The sequence below is a fragment of the Thermobia domestica genome, chromosome 12 (genome assembly GCF_964235325.1).
Source record: "Thermobia domestica chromosome 12, izTheDome1.hap1.1, whole genome shotgun sequence".
NCBI lineage: Eukaryota > Metazoa > Arthropoda > Insecta > Zygentoma > Lepismatidae > Thermobia > Thermobia domestica.
The window spans coordinates 106,193,822-106,214,221 of NC_137465.1; the positions used below are offsets into that span (position 1 = coordinate 106,193,822).

Sequence of the window (20,400 nt, forward strand, 5' to 3'; positions counted from 1 at the left end):
GGCAGAAAAAGCGCCCGGTCCCTTGTTTCAAAGAGAAAGATGAATCTGAATCTGGAATAGAGAATTTTTTCACATTACCATAAAAAACAAAATTGAGTTCTTATAATCAGTGTTGTATGATGTTTTTACAGTCTGAAAGTGAGGGGGCAAAACGAGTATCTTGCCACTTCTGAAAATTTCAGGAGGGGCAACTGCCCCTGGGTGACAGCACTCTCTCAATGCAGGTAAGTGCAAATGATCGGTTTCACCCCGCATGATCGGTATTACCCCGTTCTACGGTACCTCTTACAGTTCGTCGGTATAGTTCATTAACACCCTGTATAATATATATAATTTAGAATATTAAGTCATCTTTAAATATAGTGAGTCTCTATTAAATGTTGCTTGACATATTTAATTTACTTGTGTATGGTTGTATTTTCAATGTGATGCTCACTAACAGTGTTGTAATGTTGTGATATGTGTTATGTTTCGCATGATCGTAGTCAAGTGTTATACATTGCAACGTGCTGCCATCGAGGGACATAATGATAACTGACGTCGTGTGAATTAGAAATGGCCGAAGCAGCAGTTGAAGATCCTGCGGTGTCCAGATTTTTCTGCCATAAATGCAGCCAAGAAATAGGCAGAGTGTTACCTGTGAGTATTTATGATATTCTCTATCCTTTAACTGTATTTAGATGTTACCATTGGTTTAAAATTTTGTGTATTCCTGAGATCTTACGTAAGTATATTTGGGTCAATAATCAAATTTACTTTTTTCTGTTTGTTTTTATTTTCGGTTTGTTGTTAATTAATATTTAATATCTCTGGTATTTAAATATACTAAGTGTTAACATATACTATGATAATATAGTTTAAAAATTGAATGATGTAACATAATGAAGTAATTGGACATTCTGCTACCATATTAACGGATTCGTAACAGATCTCTTGTGATTAGTATATTTGTACATTTATGTTGGTTCTTGTTTGTAGCACTTCAAAACAAGAATCAGGTTGTAAATATTTAGCGATAGTGTTGCATGAAAATACTGTAAACGAAACTTGCAATGTTTGGGTAGGGATATAATGAAACTTTGTTTTTAATGGAGACAGTTAAGAATCCACTTTTTTGTACTTGAGAAAGACATTTAAATTCTATATAAAATGAAGTTAAAGTTCTTGATGCTGTATTGCATATATCTACCACACCCTAGATCTTATTTCCAAACACCAAGAGCATTCAATCGATAATTGCAATACATATTTCTATTTAAGGCCTATGTGAATCGCGTTGAAATTACACCCCTGTACCTTCACTAATGTTTCACTACCGGCACGGTCAAAGCAATGTCTCACCATTCTTAGTCATTTCATCCAAAACCTTATGAAAGCGTTATTTAATTATTTATGTATGTACAGCACAACTCGTACATCGGACTGCTTTTGAGAGTTGAACTTGTCAGTTTTTATAATATATATATTTAGATAACTTCCTACAGTGTGTACTAGTGGTGTTGCTCTGCAAAACATTTCTAATAACTGGATATATTATCTCGTCGAATTCTTCGAAAGCATTGTTTTGATATTTTGGTGATGATTGAATTTATTTTATTTTATTTTTTTCGTTACTTTCACAGGGTGTCTATCGGTCACGAAAGTCAGTAATGTCACGAAATAAGAAAACGGTCATGAAAGTCAAGAAATTTAGCTTTTGGGTCACGATTTTTTTTTATCTGTACAAATATACGTACAGACTGGAAAATTTTGTTCTACAAAACATCAAAATTCACCACCAAAGATGTCTATGGTCGGCTTTAGACACTACAAAGTCGCATGCATGAAAATTCGGCCTAATTCGCATCCAACTTCGCTTTTGAGAATGTTCCGAAATTTTATGGTTTGATCAAGAAAATGTCACGAAATTTCATTTCGGAATTTTAGTGGTCACCCTGTTTCATCATATGTGGTATGATCTTTATATTTCGACTGCTTGTATAGAGTGGCCGTAACTTATTGGACGTTTATGAACAGTTTTCTTCAGTAAAGAATTTGAATACCGGAGGCAACTTATATGCTTTACAAGACGTATATTAGGCTGAATAAGTGAATGATGCACAAGGTGTATGAAATTACATCGTCAATAATATGGTACATTCAGAAGTATTGTACACTACTCTGATGTTTGTGAATTTACAGGTGAAGGTATTTCTGATCTAGAAAATTTTGATAGTCAAGAGAATAGGTATAGATAGCTGTGGGCAAGTCATCAGCAAAATTATTTCTCAGGACAAGATGCGGGATTAGTTCCAACTAGAATATGACCGTTCTCTTCTAGTGTTTCGTCTGTAATTCATGATAATCTCGGATCTTGTTGATGCTCATGGCATTTATTCCGAAGTTGGTTGTCGGCTTGGTTTTCGACAAAAAACATGATAATAGCTACGAAAATTTAAAAATCATCACTTTTAGGACCGCTTTAAAAGCGTATAATAGAGTAGGGTAGGGTAGTGTTGGGTTAGCTTAGGCAAATTTTGACCCACGTGTAACAGTTAATAGTGTAATTTCTAATCTCTTCTTAAGGATACCAAGTGGAACATCTCTGTACACCTGTAGCCATGTTCGGAATACAAATGCTCGTTACTTTCCCTCAATCCAACCATGCAGTAACCTTGAGCGAAGTAGTTCCTTCCGTTTGCCAAATAGTTCCATGTTTATAACCGCTTGTATAAGAAAAATATACACAACTTCCTCTCTCCTTATATATTATCAAGCACACAAATGAGCAAATTATCCATTTCTTCCCGACAGATTTTCAGTTTTACTAGAAATGGACGACCAACTTTGGAATTTAACCCGTATTCATGAAACAAATGATAGTTTAACTTGAACATTTATGCTGTTGTTGTGTAATAATTGCGTCATGTATATTTACTTATTATTTCACACTAGAAATTATGTTGCCCTTGCCTGTTTTGTCTCCTATTACGTTTAAGACATTGATTATCGGTAAACAGTCTTCCAAGGTGAAGATTACTTAAAGAAAGATTGGGGAGGGTCTGCTTTCGTAATTAGGAGTTAGCGAAAGTGTGTATGTATGTATCAGTGCCTTCCACATTTGAACAAAACGAAGACAATTATTTCCTCGAAACGACGGAAGTTGAAAGGTTACTGGCGTCCACAAATAAAATCCATATTGAAATAAGGAAAATTTTTGGAGGTAGTGTATTGTGAGTGAATCGTACTGCGAAGGAACTGAAAAAAAAAAAAAAAAAAAGAAAGAAAGAAAACAGGGTGCATATAGGCGTAGTGGAAGAGAAAATGTGGCATGATGCGAGCAGAGAGATTCTGGAGTAATTTTTATTAAGGAAAGCACTTCAAAACAGGATGCTATGTCAATACAACAAAAATGTATGGATGCTAATGATGAAAGCATTTTGTCAAGGAGTATGCAGAGAAGCAAATTTGAAGGTAACTTAAAAACACGACTGTCCCGTAATGAACAAATATTTTTTCCAGTCATGACGAAGAAATGGCTTCATTAGGCTAGGTAATACCAAGACTAAAACATTTGACAGTGGAGGAAGTATTAATTTTAAAATTATTAGGGGGTTGAGATTCAAAAATTCAACAACCTCCGGACTTGAGGAGTGCTAGATTTTGAAAATGCCGTATTTTGGATGGTTATATCTTCTGTATATATTTAGCAAAATATGACAACCTGTACAGTCTTGTAGAGAAAGAATATTAAACCCTAAATGAAATGCAGATGAAATTCTGATATTCACCAACGAAATAAAATAGTTCCTCAAAACTAAAGCACCATCGAAATATAAGCGGCTTCTTCAGCAATCAATAACGCGCCAACGCAGTAACATTTGAAAATGATCTCCGAAATCCGTGTTGGAAATCAGAAGAAACCGGATTGAATTATCATTTATCCTAAGAAAAGAGACTGTGATATGTAAGGAAAATTTAAGCAGGAAATACCTACGAGATTATCCTTTTCAATATTTCAACCCTCACTGAGGCTTTCTACAACAAATGGGCTCTTGTTCAAGGTTCCGACGAGGATAATCTAATAAAAAACGATGAAGTCTGGGTGCAAGGTGGATTTAGATTTTTAAGTTAATAAATGTATTTCATCTAGTGGAGAAGTGTTTGTGGAAGATTGTCATTAATCAAAAGCTGTGAGTGAAAAACTTGTTTCGGGGCTCATTTCTCTGTTTAACAATAGGTCAGTAGCCCAGATATGAACACTTACGGCCGGAAACGCTTAGATATGAGCCGCTTTCAAATCGTGGCATATGCTGACATCAAAAGCTTAATGCCCTACGACAAAAACCTAATTAAAAGAAGCTATGAAGAAAAAAAAATGTTGACAAGGGGTGTTTTATAATAAGTACTGATGTATAATATAGTATCAGTAATTTGTTTAATATGTTCTTAGATTTAACAAAAGAAGTTTGATTTTAAAAGTATGTTATAATTGTCCGCTTTGCTAATAACTTATTGATGTCTCTTCATAGTTCCACAATATCTTAATTACATTTCTTATATTCTTGGCGTAAGATATGACTGCAAAAATATCAATATTTTCAGATGCTAGTATTTTGATAAGTGAAGAATTAGAAAAGTTTTTTAAGGTTGCGTTGCACTACTGTGCAATTGTGTTTACAGTCAGAAAAGCACATCTTGGGCTAACTGGTCACTACTAGATAGTATTGCAACAGGGCATTGCTTGCGCTTGAATGCGTCCTAAGGAAGCAGGCATGTTAGCAGTGGTGGGCAGGGTTGGCAAAAACCATGGTTTTTATTAAAAAAAACCAAAAAAAAACGGTTTTTTTGGTTTAAACCAGGTTTTTTTGGTTTAAACCAGGTTTTTATGGTTTAAATGATTTGCTCTATATATTCATATCATATATGGACAGAAATAAGTTTGTTTCGCCTTGATGTTATTATGCAACAACCGGGTTATGCTGGAAGGGGTCACATACGCTTAAAGCGGAATAAAAACCGCTTCTCGAGTTACATCCGAGAGAAATTGTCCTCCATTTGAACTCGGAACCAGGACTAATTGGCCACAAATGCGATACGACTGCCGACTCACTCACGAAGGAATCCTGATAAAAAAAAATACGTTGTACTGATCTTTACATGCTTCTGAATATAACTGTCAAGAGTCATTTCAGAAGGACAAAAAGATAAACAGTTGCACAAGTGAAACCATTACACAGAATTAATTACATATGAACAATTTCAAAGTACGACGGAGTACAGAAGAACTAATCTAGTTCAAGTTAGTTAACAACGACTTTTATTGGTCCAAATTAAAGACATACACCGACTTAATCTGCATATCAATAAGAAAAGGGAATAAAGATACGAATTATTTGAGTCCACTTTGGCTCAGACTCATTTATACATAAATAGATACTAAAGATACTTATTTCACTAAATGCCTCTCGTGGGGTCTGTATGATCCCCCCCCCCCACACACACACACAGAGACACAAAGTACGGCATTTTCGATGTATTTTATCAATAGTAAACATTGAAACGAAACAATATTTAGAATTTTTCTTCGATTGCAATTACATAACAATAATAACAACTACAAAAAAAATCACAAAATAAACATTTATAAACTTGTAAAAAAAAGTTGCTTTTGTAGTATAATCTTTTTGAGTAATGAATGGGGAATTTAGGTCTGAATATAATACGAATCATATACGGGAGTGAAACGTGATAACTCACAAATGTGTGTTCAACAAGATTTTACAAACACTTACACTTTTACGAACATTTTTTTGTTTTTTGGTTTAAACCACCTTGGTTTAAACCAGCCAACCCTGGTGGTGGGTATGCGATAAGGGAAAATGTTTTATTATTTTCCAGTACCATAGTTTGTTCTCATTTCTGAAACTACTGCCTTACAGGTGTGTCTGCCTAAGCATACCGAGCCCTGTTTGTAGTGTAGACTTTATGACAGATAGAAAAAGCCATTAACATCAAAGGTAACGTCATAGTGATTAGAAAATACTTAAGTTGACAACATCTTCCCATTAATTTTAATCCTTTAATTGAGGTTTCCATCACAGTAAAGGGCTTCTTAGAAGAATCAGAGTTAATTGATGGCAGCCAAAACTTTGAAGACTGAGATTTTTTCTCTTCCTGTTATTTTAGGCTTCCCGAATGTATTTAAAGGAAGCCCACCGGTAAATCTTACAGTGTCAGGCAGGAACTTCCCCACTTAAAACATAAAGTGGTTAATAAACTGAATCTTTAAAAGCACTGGATATTTCAAATACAGTGTCAACAGTAGTTTCGATCTAAAATCAGAAAGGTATTCCTTACTAAACGCTAATCATCTGATGATGGGGTCATTCCATATCAATTTAACACGATCATGACACCCATCAATTCAGATTTTCATGCCACTTAGTACAATTGTTAGAACCAGTAAGTTACTAACCCATGTAATTTTTTTCTTCTTTAGCTCCTATAGTTTCGAGATACAAGTTTGAGAAAATGACTTGTAACTATTGTTTGAGTCAACGTTAGGACTATTCTGTACATTCAGTTTCTTTATATATATAACTTATATAATTAAAATTCTAAAGAAAAAGTGAACATTTCAAAAATAAATTATTTCTTAATTAGCAGTTCCATGTAGCATCACTTACTGAAATACAAACGCATTCCGAACCTATTACAAGCAGAGATTACGTGAATCTATAATCACCTTGCATTGAGAATACGTTTTATTGTTAAAATATAACTTTTAAGTAACACAACTTTTAGAAATACATACAGTAAATATGCGTTTAAATATATATATATATATATATATACGTTCAAAAAATGAACTGGAATGATTTGACTTGGAACCTTTGGTACCTCAGAAAATGTTCATTCCTAATACTGGTATTGCATCTTCACATAATCAACCAACTCTCTTTACTGAAGTAGTACGATCTTCCACATTCTTTTGTGGTGTGTCATCGATGTTAAGTGACACGAGCGAAGACGTTACATACAGGAACATATCAGATGTCTCCTATGGCGGTCAATTAAACGATCGAGCAAGGTCATACGGATTCATGAACTTAACTTTCACGTCTCCTTTCTCCATATGCTTAGAGCAGGGTTATTCTGTCTAATGTTTTATTTTTCTTTCGCTACCAGTTCCTGAGAAATTGACCTAGAAATTAGGCTGTTCGTGTCGTGACTTTTGAACACGCTGCCTTTTTGTAATTTTGCAGTTCAAACTTTTTTCTGCAATAAATATATACATCGTTGTAATGCAGTAATTTGTTCAAAGTGGCATGACCGTTTTATGTTCGGATATATAAAATGTCAAAACCAGCACTTTTTTACATCACCATTTATAAAGCTCATTTTTTAACGTGTCACAGATTTCCTAGGTATGCAGCTTGAGCCTTAGGTATGTAATAGTGCTCTCTAAAACTATCAATTCCCTGAGCCAATGTGTCACAAAACTCATTCACGGAGAGCTGTAGGTAATGTCAACCGGTCTGTGTGAACCTAGTTTCTAAATTTAACACAGTCATCACCTTCAAGTAAGTGATCATCAAAACGGTTTATTAGATAATCCACACCTCCTTCCTTTCACAATTGCCACAGTAATGCAACATACACTGTCTTTCAATTTCTTCAATTCTGATTTTCTGCAGAATGATAATTTGTGGCACTTGTTACCATTCCTAACACCTAAGCTACAAGGTTCCATTTCTCTGATGTGGTTCACAAATGCAAAATGCTACTTCTGTGATAATCATATACTACTTCCATCTAGTGGCCAGGTATAAGAAGTATGTGACAAAAATCAGGCTCCAGTGATACAATCTCTTGAGAATCTCTCTAATTACATCCATTCTCGATATCCGTTCTAAACCTGAAAGACAATCGACACCTGTTGACAAAGGCGACGATTTACAATGGAAGAAAATACATTAGGATTTTGAAATTCACACAAGTTGTTTGTTATATAAGTAGCAATGTTCATCCAAAATATCACACTCATATTCAACTGTCACCATAGTTAAACAGGCCTCTGAAAATAAGTTTTTTTTTTCTTTCTTTTTTAACAATGATACAACTTTAACCTCCTATAAATCTTGTAAATAAAGTGTAAACAGCTCTGCATTACTGGTGCATATAGTTCACTACCCGGCAAGGTACTGCACACAAACACAGGCATTTGTTGTTTTATCTAGGAAATCTGTGACACGTTAAAAAATGAGCTTTATAAATGGTGATGTAAAAAAGTGCTGATTTTGACATTTTATATATCCGAACATAAAACGGTCATGCCACTTTCAACAAATTACTTCATTACAACGGTGCATATATTTATTGCAGAAAAAGTTTGAACCGTGTAACGTAATGAGTTCTTGCTCATTGAAAACTTAAATAATCAGTGTGTTCAGCAAGTCACAATGCGGATTGCCTCAGTTCTAAGTCAATTTCTCAAGTACTGGTAGAGACAGAAAATAAAAAATAAATACAGGCTTTCTTACGAGGGATGTAGGTACCTGTGTGTCAAATTTCATCAAAATCCCAGGTGGTCGACTGGGGACTTTTTTCTAATTTCGGTGATTGTATATGGACTGACCCAGCAGTAAAACAAAGAAAAATCAATGACGATCATGAACACTTGCAATATATGAGTTTGTTGCGATACATGCAAGCCAATACATCTGTGACATACATGCAAGTCAATGTTCGCCAGAAAAATGGGATACAACAATTTCACCTGAACTGAACCTCTGCTCCAATGGGGTCCACAAATAGTAGGATAAAGTAGTGAAATTCCCGTATTCTTTTTACTATTTTTGTTTGAAAACCGTTCTTTCAACTGCTGGCAAGTTTCTTATTTTTTTTTTTTTTTTTTTTTTCACAGTACAAAATTTTACACCTTCAGTTCTTGATGTACAAAATTCGAAAGGCCTTTTCAGTTGTATTTGTTACATCACCACTGTATCTTTGCATGCTCTCTGACGTTTAACTGTACCTCTACATGAAAACCTGAATTGGTAGGTGTCATTTTCACATTTTGCTGAGTGATTTGACATCAATGTACTGTTCGAAATTCTGAAAATGAAGGTACAGCTGTTTCAGCTCTATCAAAACACAAAGTGGTGCTGAAATCTTCATTCTTCATTGTAAGAAACGTCTTTGAATCGTTTCACAAAGGAACGTTGGGATACATATCAACTAGTTAAAAAGATCAGTCACCTTACCAGTAGCATCCTGTGAGGCGCAGTTGCGCAGGCAGTTTCTTGTACAATTCACTCCTTTATTAGGAAAATTATTCATATGTTCATTCTCCTACCGTTTCAAGTTGTGTGGTAAAAGAAATACCGACATATGCTTCACCTGTGCACTTTAAAAGGTATATATTTCTCTCGTGGACCTAAACACTAGACACTGAATAACAATTCGGAAATCACCTCATTATAAACTAGGAAACACTCATTAGATAGTTCGTTCATATCTTAGTTACAAATTGAAGAGTACAAAATCTTAGGTAAAGATAATAACTTGCGAAGTAGAGCATAGCACCTAGCAGATAGGTTTTGTTTCTGCGGCGTTGGAGCTGTGGTTTCCTTACGCTGTAAAGTTAGTTAAGGGAAAGCAAACGCTGCAGTACTTGAGCAGTATTGCAAGGTGAAGTCGTTATACTAAAGTGTTATGTAAGACGTACTAGCTTAGAAAACTTAACATCTCTTCCTTTTATTCGTGAGTATGAACCGGAAGGGAATATATTTTAATTAGATCGCATATAAAATATAATTCACTGTATTACATAGTATGACATATTTTCTATATATTATTTATTTATTATACTTTCGTAGTGCGCATACAAATCCACTACTATGAAGTCCTTTTATAACATTTTCACCATTTCTCTTTTTTGTCACAGCTATTTTCTGTATGATAGTTTTACATTCCGTTAGTTGTAACTGGAAGAGTGTACTATATACAAAGCACTTCATACACCGTCACGAAATGTAGGGAAAATATATTGTGTGTGCAAACCTGAGGAAATTGAGAATAATCTAGGCTTAAAAAACTGGAAGGCCGACTTAGTTTTTGAAAATAGAAGTGTGCCATCCCAGTATTCGTACGAGTCCGAGTAGTGGTTCAGATTCTACTGTAAGCAGTAGATTTAGTCATGTATAGGCTTAATACCAGGGTTGGCAAAAACCATGGTTTTTATTGAATCAATAAAAAAAAGGTTTTTTGGGTTTAAACCAGTTTTTTTAATAATTTGCTGTATGTATTTATATTACATATGGACAGAAATAGGTTTGTTTCGCTTGATGTTACTATGCAACAACTTGATTATGCTGGAAGGGATCACATAAGCTTAAAGCGGAATCCAAATGCTTCTCGGCTCACATCCGAGAGAAATTGTTCTCCATTTAGGCTCGAAACTGGGATTAATTGGCCACAAATGCGATGAGTCTGCCGACTCACTCACGAAGGATTCCTGATAAAAATACGTTGTACTGATCTTTACATACTTTTTAATTTAATTGTCAAGAGTCATTTCAGAAGAATAAAAAGATAAACAGTTCACAAATGAAACCATTATACAGAATTATATATAAATCGGGAAACTCCAGTCTTAGTCATTGGGAAAATCCTGTTATTACTTTAAGTGTATTTGCATGTAAAATTTTAAGGTCAACGTATCATAACCAGCACGCTAAAACTGAGGTATAAAGTTACAAATTTAGTATGTAGATAGCATTCAATAAAATTGAAACAACGCTAAAACTGAGGTATAAAGTTACAAATTTAGTATGTAGACATCATTCAATAAAATTGAAACAAAGTCCATCCAAGCTAATGTTGGAAGCTACGTAGGCAGTTGATAAATTTTGCCAATTTCTATCAATATATTTAAGCAACCATGGTTTCTTTATAAAACAGCAAGCAAGTAGATGGTTTCGTTTCGTATGATTACGCTTAACATCCTTATGTAATACTGGAGTTATTAAGGAGAAGACTTTCGCTTAAAGTGACATCCGAACCACTACTTGGTTTGCACTTGAAAGAAGGGTTGTGGTTCGACCAAGAATTGAACATGGGACACCTTGATTAAAAGGCGAAAAGAAGATAACTAATGCAGATTGTTTGATATTTGAAAACGACACCATGAAGTTCACACGATTTAAAGCACTTTTCGTTTTCTTTTGGTTTAAACCAGTTGTTATTGTTGTTGTTGTTGTTTTTTTTTAAAGAAAGAAAAAAAACAGCTGGTTTAAACCAGCCAACCCTGCTTAATACTGAAAAAAGAAATTTAACATCAATTAATCAATCAGTCGAGTGATGGGAGTGAGAAAAGACCCTGAAAGATATGCCACGATGAGTGGTCACGCGATTCGAACAAGGGACTTTCAGATTGCGGAGTGTAAATTTTAGTGACCTTCGCACATGCTTACCTATTTAGATAAGACTGAAGACAATCAGATATACATTTCTTTTGACGTTGACAGATTCGTTATTAATGTAAAGTAACAGGACCTTAAATTATAGTGTAGAATCCATTGTTGATATCTGAAATTCTGTTTGTGATTCTATTTCTGAAACAAAAAGCAATGACAATGAATGGTTGGATTTTGCTTCACTTGTAATCTTTACTGTACATTTTGGTTCTTCATACACACAGGTAATAAATTCCCAGTGTTCATACTCTTATTTATATTGTGCCTCCAGTAGCGATGGACCTGATGCTTGTATCAGGTATGATTGATCTATATAATCACCGGATGCGACCCGTGATACATCATATTAGAACTTAAGAAGCCTCTGAACTAACGGAGGCGTTAAACACTGAATGATTGTCAAAAAGAATTAAGACAAAATATCCTAGAATATTGCTGAAGTATATATTAAAAGAAAGAAGAAAAGATACTCGGAAAGTGTTGTATATATGGAAGAAATGTTATTTGGATATTTTCCTCTCTGTCACTTTTTTTTTTATACAAGAGTAGATAAAAAAAATAATGTCTTTTTTGCAGCTAAAAGTTCTTCTATTTTCGTGTTTGGTATTCTCGTGTGTTCGTGAAACCATTGTACAGTCCAATCCTGTCCGTTTCTTTCTTATCAATATCTTCATATCGTTATACATAAAACTATCTATTTATTAAAGCAGTTACATTAAAATTCACAATTACATATTTCAGTCTGCTTCAAAGTACGAGGGATGGTCCGAAAAATGTTGTAAACCCTTTTATGTTATTCATCGTGTTCTAACGAAAATTTATTCGTAAATTAATAACATGTTTGTATTAAAGCAGGTTTGAGTACCTCGAATTCTGACCATATATACCCGAGAAGCGTCACATTTAAAAGTGACGTGTGTGAAAAATTGGTCAAGAGTGGAAGTGAGGTCAGTAATGCGGTTCGTGGGACCAAAAGCACCACACGTGCTGTCATTCCTAGGCAGATTGTGAAGGTGTATGGACAAGGCTCAATTTCAGGACATGTAGCGAAGTGTCCATTATTTTTAATGACAACCCTGGATACAGCGGCAGACTCAGTATCTAAACCACTAACGTGAACCATGCTCGTGTGATGAGTGTACCATGTGGACAGAAGAATATTACTCTCAATATCAGCTGAGTTGGGACTACCATATGGTGTGCACAACATTGTGATTAATCTCATTAATTATAAGAGAGTATGGGCGAATTGAGTGCACGGACACTATTCGAGAACCATAAGGTCATCAATGCCTGAATATCCTGCAGCGGAAGAGAACAGTTTTTGTTCACCGGATACTGACTGGTGATGAAACGATATTCTTATCAATATTGCATCTGTTCTCTCTATCGAGAAAGCAGGAATCCATGGAATGGAAGCAGATCTTCTGCAGGGAAGAAATTAAAAGTGGCTGCTTCGTCCAGGAAAGTTTTGTGCACTGTATACTGGGACGTATCAGATGTGCTACTGAACGATTGTTTGGAACTGGGAGAAACCATGTATCTGAAAGATATTACAGGACACTTGAAGTTGTGGGATGCCATCAGACGAAACTTGATCTCCTCCGCTGTGGTGTGATTCTCGTGGATAATGCGATACCCCATTCAGCAGAAACTGTTGAGTATATTCAGCGTTCAGACTTCAATGGTTCATTATGAAAGTTGGTTTTGCGTACAATAAGCAAGGCTTGAAATGCATAATGTATTTGTTGTCAGATAATACATGTTTTGTCAGTGAAGTTCATTACTCAGGTTTTGACGCTAAATCACTATTATTTGCCCAGACTTTATGACGTGGACAATACAATGGATTTCAGAGGTTTTTGTTTCTTTATAAGCTAAAGCTTTTAAGTAGGTGCTAGATTATTATAGATAAATTTTATGTTTATATTGCTTTGAGTTTTGATATTAAGCACATGGAATGAGCTTTAGTTTCTAAGTATTCATGAAGTAATTAATATTTTTGTTACTCCTTTCAGGATTTCACGTGTCCAAATTGTTTTAGCGGATTTATTGAGGAACTTGAGTCCACACCAGACCTTGTAGATGACAGTGATATGGAAATGGATGAAGTCGACCCATATATGGGCGAGGTATGTAGATAATAAACATCAATAACTCTGTTACAAACAGGTGGAGCCGCGGTGGCTCAGTGGTAGAGCGTTCACCTCTGGTGCTTGGGGTCCCGGGTTCGATCCCACCCCCCGCCAAGTGAACTTTGTGGTGGACAAACACCGTGTGCGTGGGTTTTCTCGGGGTTTTCCCGTTTCCTCCCACTTTCTTCATTCCACCATTTCATTCATTACTCATCATCACCGTCTCCTTTAGCCTAACCGGCATAACCGTGGGACGTAAAACTCAAAGATTTCATTTCATTTTCTGTTACAAACAGTGATCATCGATTATGTAAACATAGACAGCATTATTGAGTAGTAAGAAAAATCTTGAAAATAGACAGAATTTTAGAATAGAGCCATTCTATGTCAAATCAAGACAGTTTCGGATTGACCCTTATAGAATGCAATAATATTTTGTATTCTAATTATTATTATTACTATTATTATTATTTTCTTTTTAAGTGTGTGGGTGAAATTAGCGTAGTGCTCAAGTTGATTTTTAAACCGGTTTCGAAATTACAAGCCTCCTAATGCCTCAAATTTTACCAAAAACTGCATGACTGACATTTATTTGATTGACATTTGAGGCTGGGCTAAAAGACTTGATCAAATTTTGATATTGAATTTCTCATAAAGTCGTTTTGAAAATTTTCAAGAAATTAAAACAATATTCCTACTGAATCTATCCTCAAAATTTTATTTTCGGATTAACATGGGATCATTTGTTACAGGATTTTCCACTTCCAAACATAGAGATGAAAATGGCGTTAATTTAGATTTTTCATAAAACAAGTGAGCTTCGTTTCACAATGTGAAACCACAGTAGACTTCTAAACTATGGGAATTCAATACCCAAACTGGGAGTAGCTGGTTATTAATCTTGAAGTAGTTATTAATCTATAACTGCTGGTTGCAATAGATAGGACCTGTTCCTTGGACGCAGATCGTTATGCCTTACTGTTTTTGTTCTATGGGGATAAAGGTTGAAACCGAAAGTCTTTAAATTAAATCAGTTCCGGATTGAATAGGTTAAGGGAGACGGAATCTTCTCTCGGGAAACTGAACCAATTGCAAAAAGCTGTACCTCGATATCTCTTTCTGATTTTCGTCCACGGCATGTATGTACCAGTTTTGACGGTATGTACTCTTGAGACCTTAAATCGATTGTAGCAAACCGCTTGTCCCTATCTATTAACAATCTTCGTTCTCTTGTAAATGTTGAAAGCAGAAATGGTAAATTTTAACCACTTCCGGATTCAATAGAGGGTTAGTGGAGAATGCAGAACCTATGCTGGAGAAGCTGAATCAGTTGCAAAAAATTGGATCTCAATATCTCATGCCATTTTTGTTTTATGAAAATCAGTTTATAAACCGAAGTAGTAGTAAATTTGAACCAATTGCTTTTTTTTTCTTTCTTTCTCAGTATTATGTGTTGTGATGATATACTCTTTTGAGACACTGAGTCGATTGCAGAAAACCACTGGCCGGTATCTATTACTATTTTTGTTCTATAGCAATGTGTTGAAACCGGAAACGGCTTCTTTCAACCACTTGCGTTTGAATCGAGGGTTAATGAAGAAGGTAGATCCTATTCACTGTACAGTGAATTATTTGTAGAAAACCGCATCTCCAGGGCTTAAAAGATGTTGCTTGCAAGTACTAGCCAGACCATTTTGCAGTCACAGTTTATAGAAGTAAAAAAAAAAAAAAAAAAAAAAAAAAAAAAAAAAAAAAAAAAAAAAAACACTTTGTGACAGTAAATATATAAATACATTTTTTTATTGCCATGTCTTTTACAAATAAAAAAAGAATGACAGCTGCTATTTATTCTTGAATTCATGTTTTTACTCATCGGATTGTACTCGCCAAATGTGAAAAAGTACTCTCCACTGGCGAGCAGGCGAGTGGATTTTTCAGGCCATGCGCATCTCTTACCGTTTTTTGCACTGTGGAAATCAGTGTTTAAACTGGAAATAATATTAAATTTCAACCATTTCCGATTTTGATAATGTGTTGGGGAGGTCGTGGTAGGTTGTTTTAAGACGCTAAATTGTTTTAAAAAATCTTCTCGCTATATCTTACTGTTTTCGTTTTATGGCGATAAACGTTGAAACTGGAAATGACTGATTTAAACCACTTCCTGTTTTAAGAGAGAGTAAACCAGAGATGAAATCTATTCTTGGGACACTGAATCGATTGCAGAAAACGCATCTCGATCTTTCGTGCCTCTTTTGTTCTGATATCTGTTGACAAACAGACGGGCGAACAAAGCCGTTCTATAAGAGTTATAGCATAGTTTGGAAGTCTGAAACTGTATATCTCTTACGGTTTTAGCTCTATGGAAATCAGTATTGAAACCATTAGTAGTAGTGAATTTCAACCACTTCTGGTTTGGGTAGAGTGTTACGAGCTTGTGACGATATGTTTTCTTGAGACCCTAAATCGTTTGCAGATAAGCGCTTGTGGCTATCTAATACCATTTTGTTCTATGCCAATAAGTGTTGAAACTGGAAATGGCTAATGTGAACCACTCTGGCTTGAATAGAGTATTAATGAAAAAGGTACAATCTATTGTTGAGACAAAGAATTGATTGTAGAAAATCGCATCTCGATATCTCTTACCGTTTTTCCTCTATAGATGGAAATCAGTATTGAAATAGGAAGTAATAGGAAATTTGAATCACTTCTGTTTTTGGGATAGTCATGGTACGTTACCTTGAGACACTGAATGATTCGAAAAAAAAGAAAAAAAACTCTTCTCGCTGTTACTGTTTCTTCTATTTCGATAAACGTGAAAATTACTAATTTGGACCACTAGTGGTTTGGATAGAGAGTTAACGGAGGAGATGAAATCTGTTCCTTGGACACTGAATCGATCGAAGAAGAAGAAGAAAAAAAACGCATCTCGATGTGTCTTATCATTTTTGCTCTGATACTTGTCGATATACGTTTGACGGACGGACGGACAAAGTCGTTCTATAATACTTCCGACACATACGCATAGCGTAGTTTAGAAGTCTTAACAAGATTATATGTAAGAAATAAGGATGTATTGAAATCAAGTTAATAACATACCACAATGTCAAAAAAGAACATTGAAGAGGTTTCTGTGCATATTTGGAAATTCGTGTTCTCTGAATACTACATGCAACTTAGTTTGGAGTAAACTTGAAATTTTTTTTTTCGGTCGTGACTAGATCTTTGTCAGGAAGATGTATAATCAGGGTTTGCCCAAGTGGGCCCAGCCCGAAAAAACCCAGCGGGTTTTTTCTGGTTGGACCCACCTGAAAAACGCCATAAAACCCACCTGGGTTTTTGAGCTTTTTGTTAGTATATTATTGGTACAATTAAGGTGATCACATTGAAAGTTACTTTTATCAGATTTTGAACTTTCTTTGGGCGAATTAGATGCTCTCACTTTAAGGCAGACAACAACATTCAACATAAAACCTTTATAAAGTTCTGAATAAACTGAATGAATGATGAAAAAAACTTCCCTTAGCTTGAGATAATTATAGAACAAAGCATTATGCTTATAGCCTATTTGAAGTAAAATAAGCAATTCTATATTTTAGAAAAATACTTTCCGTGAATAGTGTGCTTGCTGACTCGGCGCCACCGAGAGACGTTATCCCTCATACGTTGACGGGTTTAAGGTCATAGGTGCCGGTACTAGCAGTAAATATGTAAATACATTAGTAAAACTATTAGTATTATTTCTTACCTTTGGTGGTAACAAAAGTATTCAGTAAAATTTGGTTTTCCAACAACAACAGTTTGGTTTTCCAACAACAGTCATTTGTTGCTACCCTTCAAATAAGCATTCTGTAGAATCAACATCAGCAATAGCATAAATTTCTTGTCAAAATTAAGAAGCTTAATGCTCGGAGCTCCCAAGACTACGTAACTCTTACTATTTCAAGTGCTGAATTCAAACTTCAGTATTAATTGAAGTTTCGATGTACAGTAAAGCAAGCTGCATTTTCAGGGAAAACCTGTCGTGAGCGAAGTGTTGAGGAAATTTCCGCAATTGAATGCGCAAAGCATCGGAAGTGAGTACTTCAACAATAAAACTATTTATTTTACGCTGGAAGATATTTAATTTCATTTATTACATTTTGAAACATTTATTTTATAAAATATGAATTATAGGTCTACCTTTGTTAAGTCTTTTAAATTAATTTTCGGAAAAGAATAGGGTTGGTTTTTCACCGACCTGGCCGGAAATATTGCTGTTATTTTGATTAAAGCCGGTGACCGGTGCAAACTTCTTACCAGCCCATTTATGACCGGTTTTTTCAAACTTGTATCTAGTTCAAAGTATAGATTTAAAAAGTAACTTTAATTCTGTAAATCCAAAACTCACCTTACACCATCTGTCAACGATTAATATATTTGATTCATCTGCTTACATAATTTTGAAGAAATGACAGGAACTGTATCACGGAAAATTTGAAATTTATTTGTAAGGAACTTTATACATTTATTGAGAGTAAAAAAAGGACTTCTTAAAGATTTCCTGTAGTTGATGTGTAAGTTTAAAGAATAAATTTCATTTTCCAAATCCAAAATTGTCACGTAAAGATTAATTTATTCATTTGTTTCGATAATTTTAAAGAAGTGGTGATAAATACAAAAAATGATCAATGCCGATTTCAGTTTCTCATTTATAGTATGGATGGCCAATTCTGGAATTCGGAAAAATTTCTGAATTCTGGAATTTTCCGAAATCCGAAAAGTAAAATTCCGGAATCCGGAAAATTTTCGCCATTACTAATTTATAGCATTAAGCTTATTATTGAATGTACTAAGGATATGCAGAATACAGATACTAATGCACTTTTGTTCACGATAGTATTTTCCTTCCCATGGGGGAGGGGGTCCGAACAGAGATACATTACACTTAGACCTATATCGTAGGGAATTTTGCGGGGGTGCGGTTTTTCTACTTTCCATAGTTGGCAAACACTAGAAAAGAACTGTCTTGCAACAAGTGCTCGGGAAATTCCCGTAATTGAACGCACAAAGCATCGAAAGTGAACTTCAGCAATAAAACCATTTATTTTACGTTGAAAAATATTTATTTCATATAAGGCATTTTGATGAATTATGTCTTTGTTTCAAATTAATATAGCTATTTGGTATTCATATTTGCCGAATGTCACTCAGGCTCCTGGGATGATCTATATTTGTTCATCTGTCTGCCTGTACTACACAGTTTTCAACTTTCGGTCTTTTAAATTTTCAGGATACAAACTGGAGACACTCTAAATTTTCTGCATAGATTTTGGCGGCATACGAACGTAAAATTACAAAATGGCTCCTTAAAAAAATTAGCGGATATACACGCTACAAATGGCAGTTTTCGGCTTTCAAGTTGAAATTTTCAGAGTAAAAGCTCGAGAGACTAAATTAGCTGTATATATTTTGGCGGCATAAAATTTCAAAATGGCGGCCATTATTCAAAATAGCGTGTATCCATGCTACATGGTACAATTTTCGGACTTTTTAAGTTCAAATTTTGAGGGTAGAAGCACGAGACATTCTAAATGTGCTGTATAGATTTTTTCGGCTATATCCAATAAAAAATTTCAAAATGGCGGCCATTTTTTCAAAGCAGCAGAGAATAGAAAATTATTGCAAGTTGGACAATGACAATCTTGAAATGTAAATTATATTTTAACATTTTTACCCCAAAGACATTGAAATATTTCGAAAAAAAAAAACAATTAAACCCGATAAAACCCAATTAAACCCGAAAGTACCCACATGGGCCCAGGTGAGTTGGGTTTTTTCAAAAATACCCGGGTTTTTTCAAACCCTGTGTATAATCAGCGTGTTGAGGTCACAGGGTTCACCTTATACAGTACACTCACTACACGAATCCTGAGAAGATCTAGCTTCCCGGGATATGCAAAAGAAGATGGGTCAAATGAACAGAGGAGCATCCGTTTTCACTTTATCTTCCCGAAAACATACATCAGCCATCATCTGTATGTATAGATTGCACTTACGTCTGCCACTGCCAGCTTGTTGTCTAATTTGGTGTCTGTTTCAATGAACTGTGGTAATATGAAAATACCATGACAAAAAGTTGGGAAGAATCTGAGGTGCAAGAATGAACGTGTGAAATTTTTATATCCCAGGAATTGTTTGTGTTTTGTTGAAGCGACCTGGTAGGAATGTTGCTGACTCGATGAACTCTTCTTGGGTAATAAATGTAAAATGCACTCCAGTAACGTTTGGCGCTGTCCAGTTAAAAAGCTGCTGGGACGAAGAATTGCATTATCAATGTGGATGGTGCAGATTTGTTAGGGCTGCTAACCTCGTGACTGTGCCACCAATTCATTAAATGACCCTTTTTCCGTGAACTGTTGCAACAAAATGCTATCCAGCCTCTAAGCCAAAATCAGCTTTGTGTAAACAAGTTCTTTTTTATTATTTCACGGAGCACTAAATCCATCAGAATAATGGTGGCTTTTTCAGTCTAAACTAGTTTCTCAAGAACACAATAAATTTCTGCTGGAAGCAGTACACAACCGTAGTGGTGTGTTTGAGTCCTCCAGAATTACAACAGTGCTGTAATTCTGTTTTTGTTTTCCTTTATAGTACACTACAAACATTATGACGTCAGATATAATAAAGAAAGGAGGAAACAACCGATTTAAACTTACTTTTAACACACCACAATCCTCTGTAGGTGCAAAGTCAATAACTTACAAAGAGTAAAAGAAAGTGATTTGACTGGACCGGGACTCGAACCCGGCATCTCCAGTATACCG

At 35.1% G+C, this 20,400-nt stretch overlaps 1 protein-coding gene across 6 annotated transcripts in view; it reads left to right on the plus strand.

Moving 5' to 3' along the window:
• The first annotated feature begins 482 nt into the window (after positions 1-482).
• Positions 483-20,400, plus strand: part of Iru (E3 ubiquitin-protein ligase Iruka) — a 181,068-nt gene continuing 161,150 nt past the window's right edge. For 5 of the 6 annotated variants that reach the window (XR_014127785.1, XR_014127786.1, XM_081733940.1 and 2 more), the window contains exons 1-2: positions 486-639; positions 13,481-13,594. Coding sequence is in view for 4 of the 6 variants with exons in the window: in XM_081733940.1 (XP_081590066.1) it covers positions 556-639; positions 13,481-13,594 (198 nt within the window). In the remaining 2 variants the exon portion in view is untranslated. Of the gene's footprint in view, positions 640-13,480; positions 13,595-20,400 lie in introns of all 6 variants that reach the window. The other variant, XM_081733939.1, reaches the window with a different exon arrangement.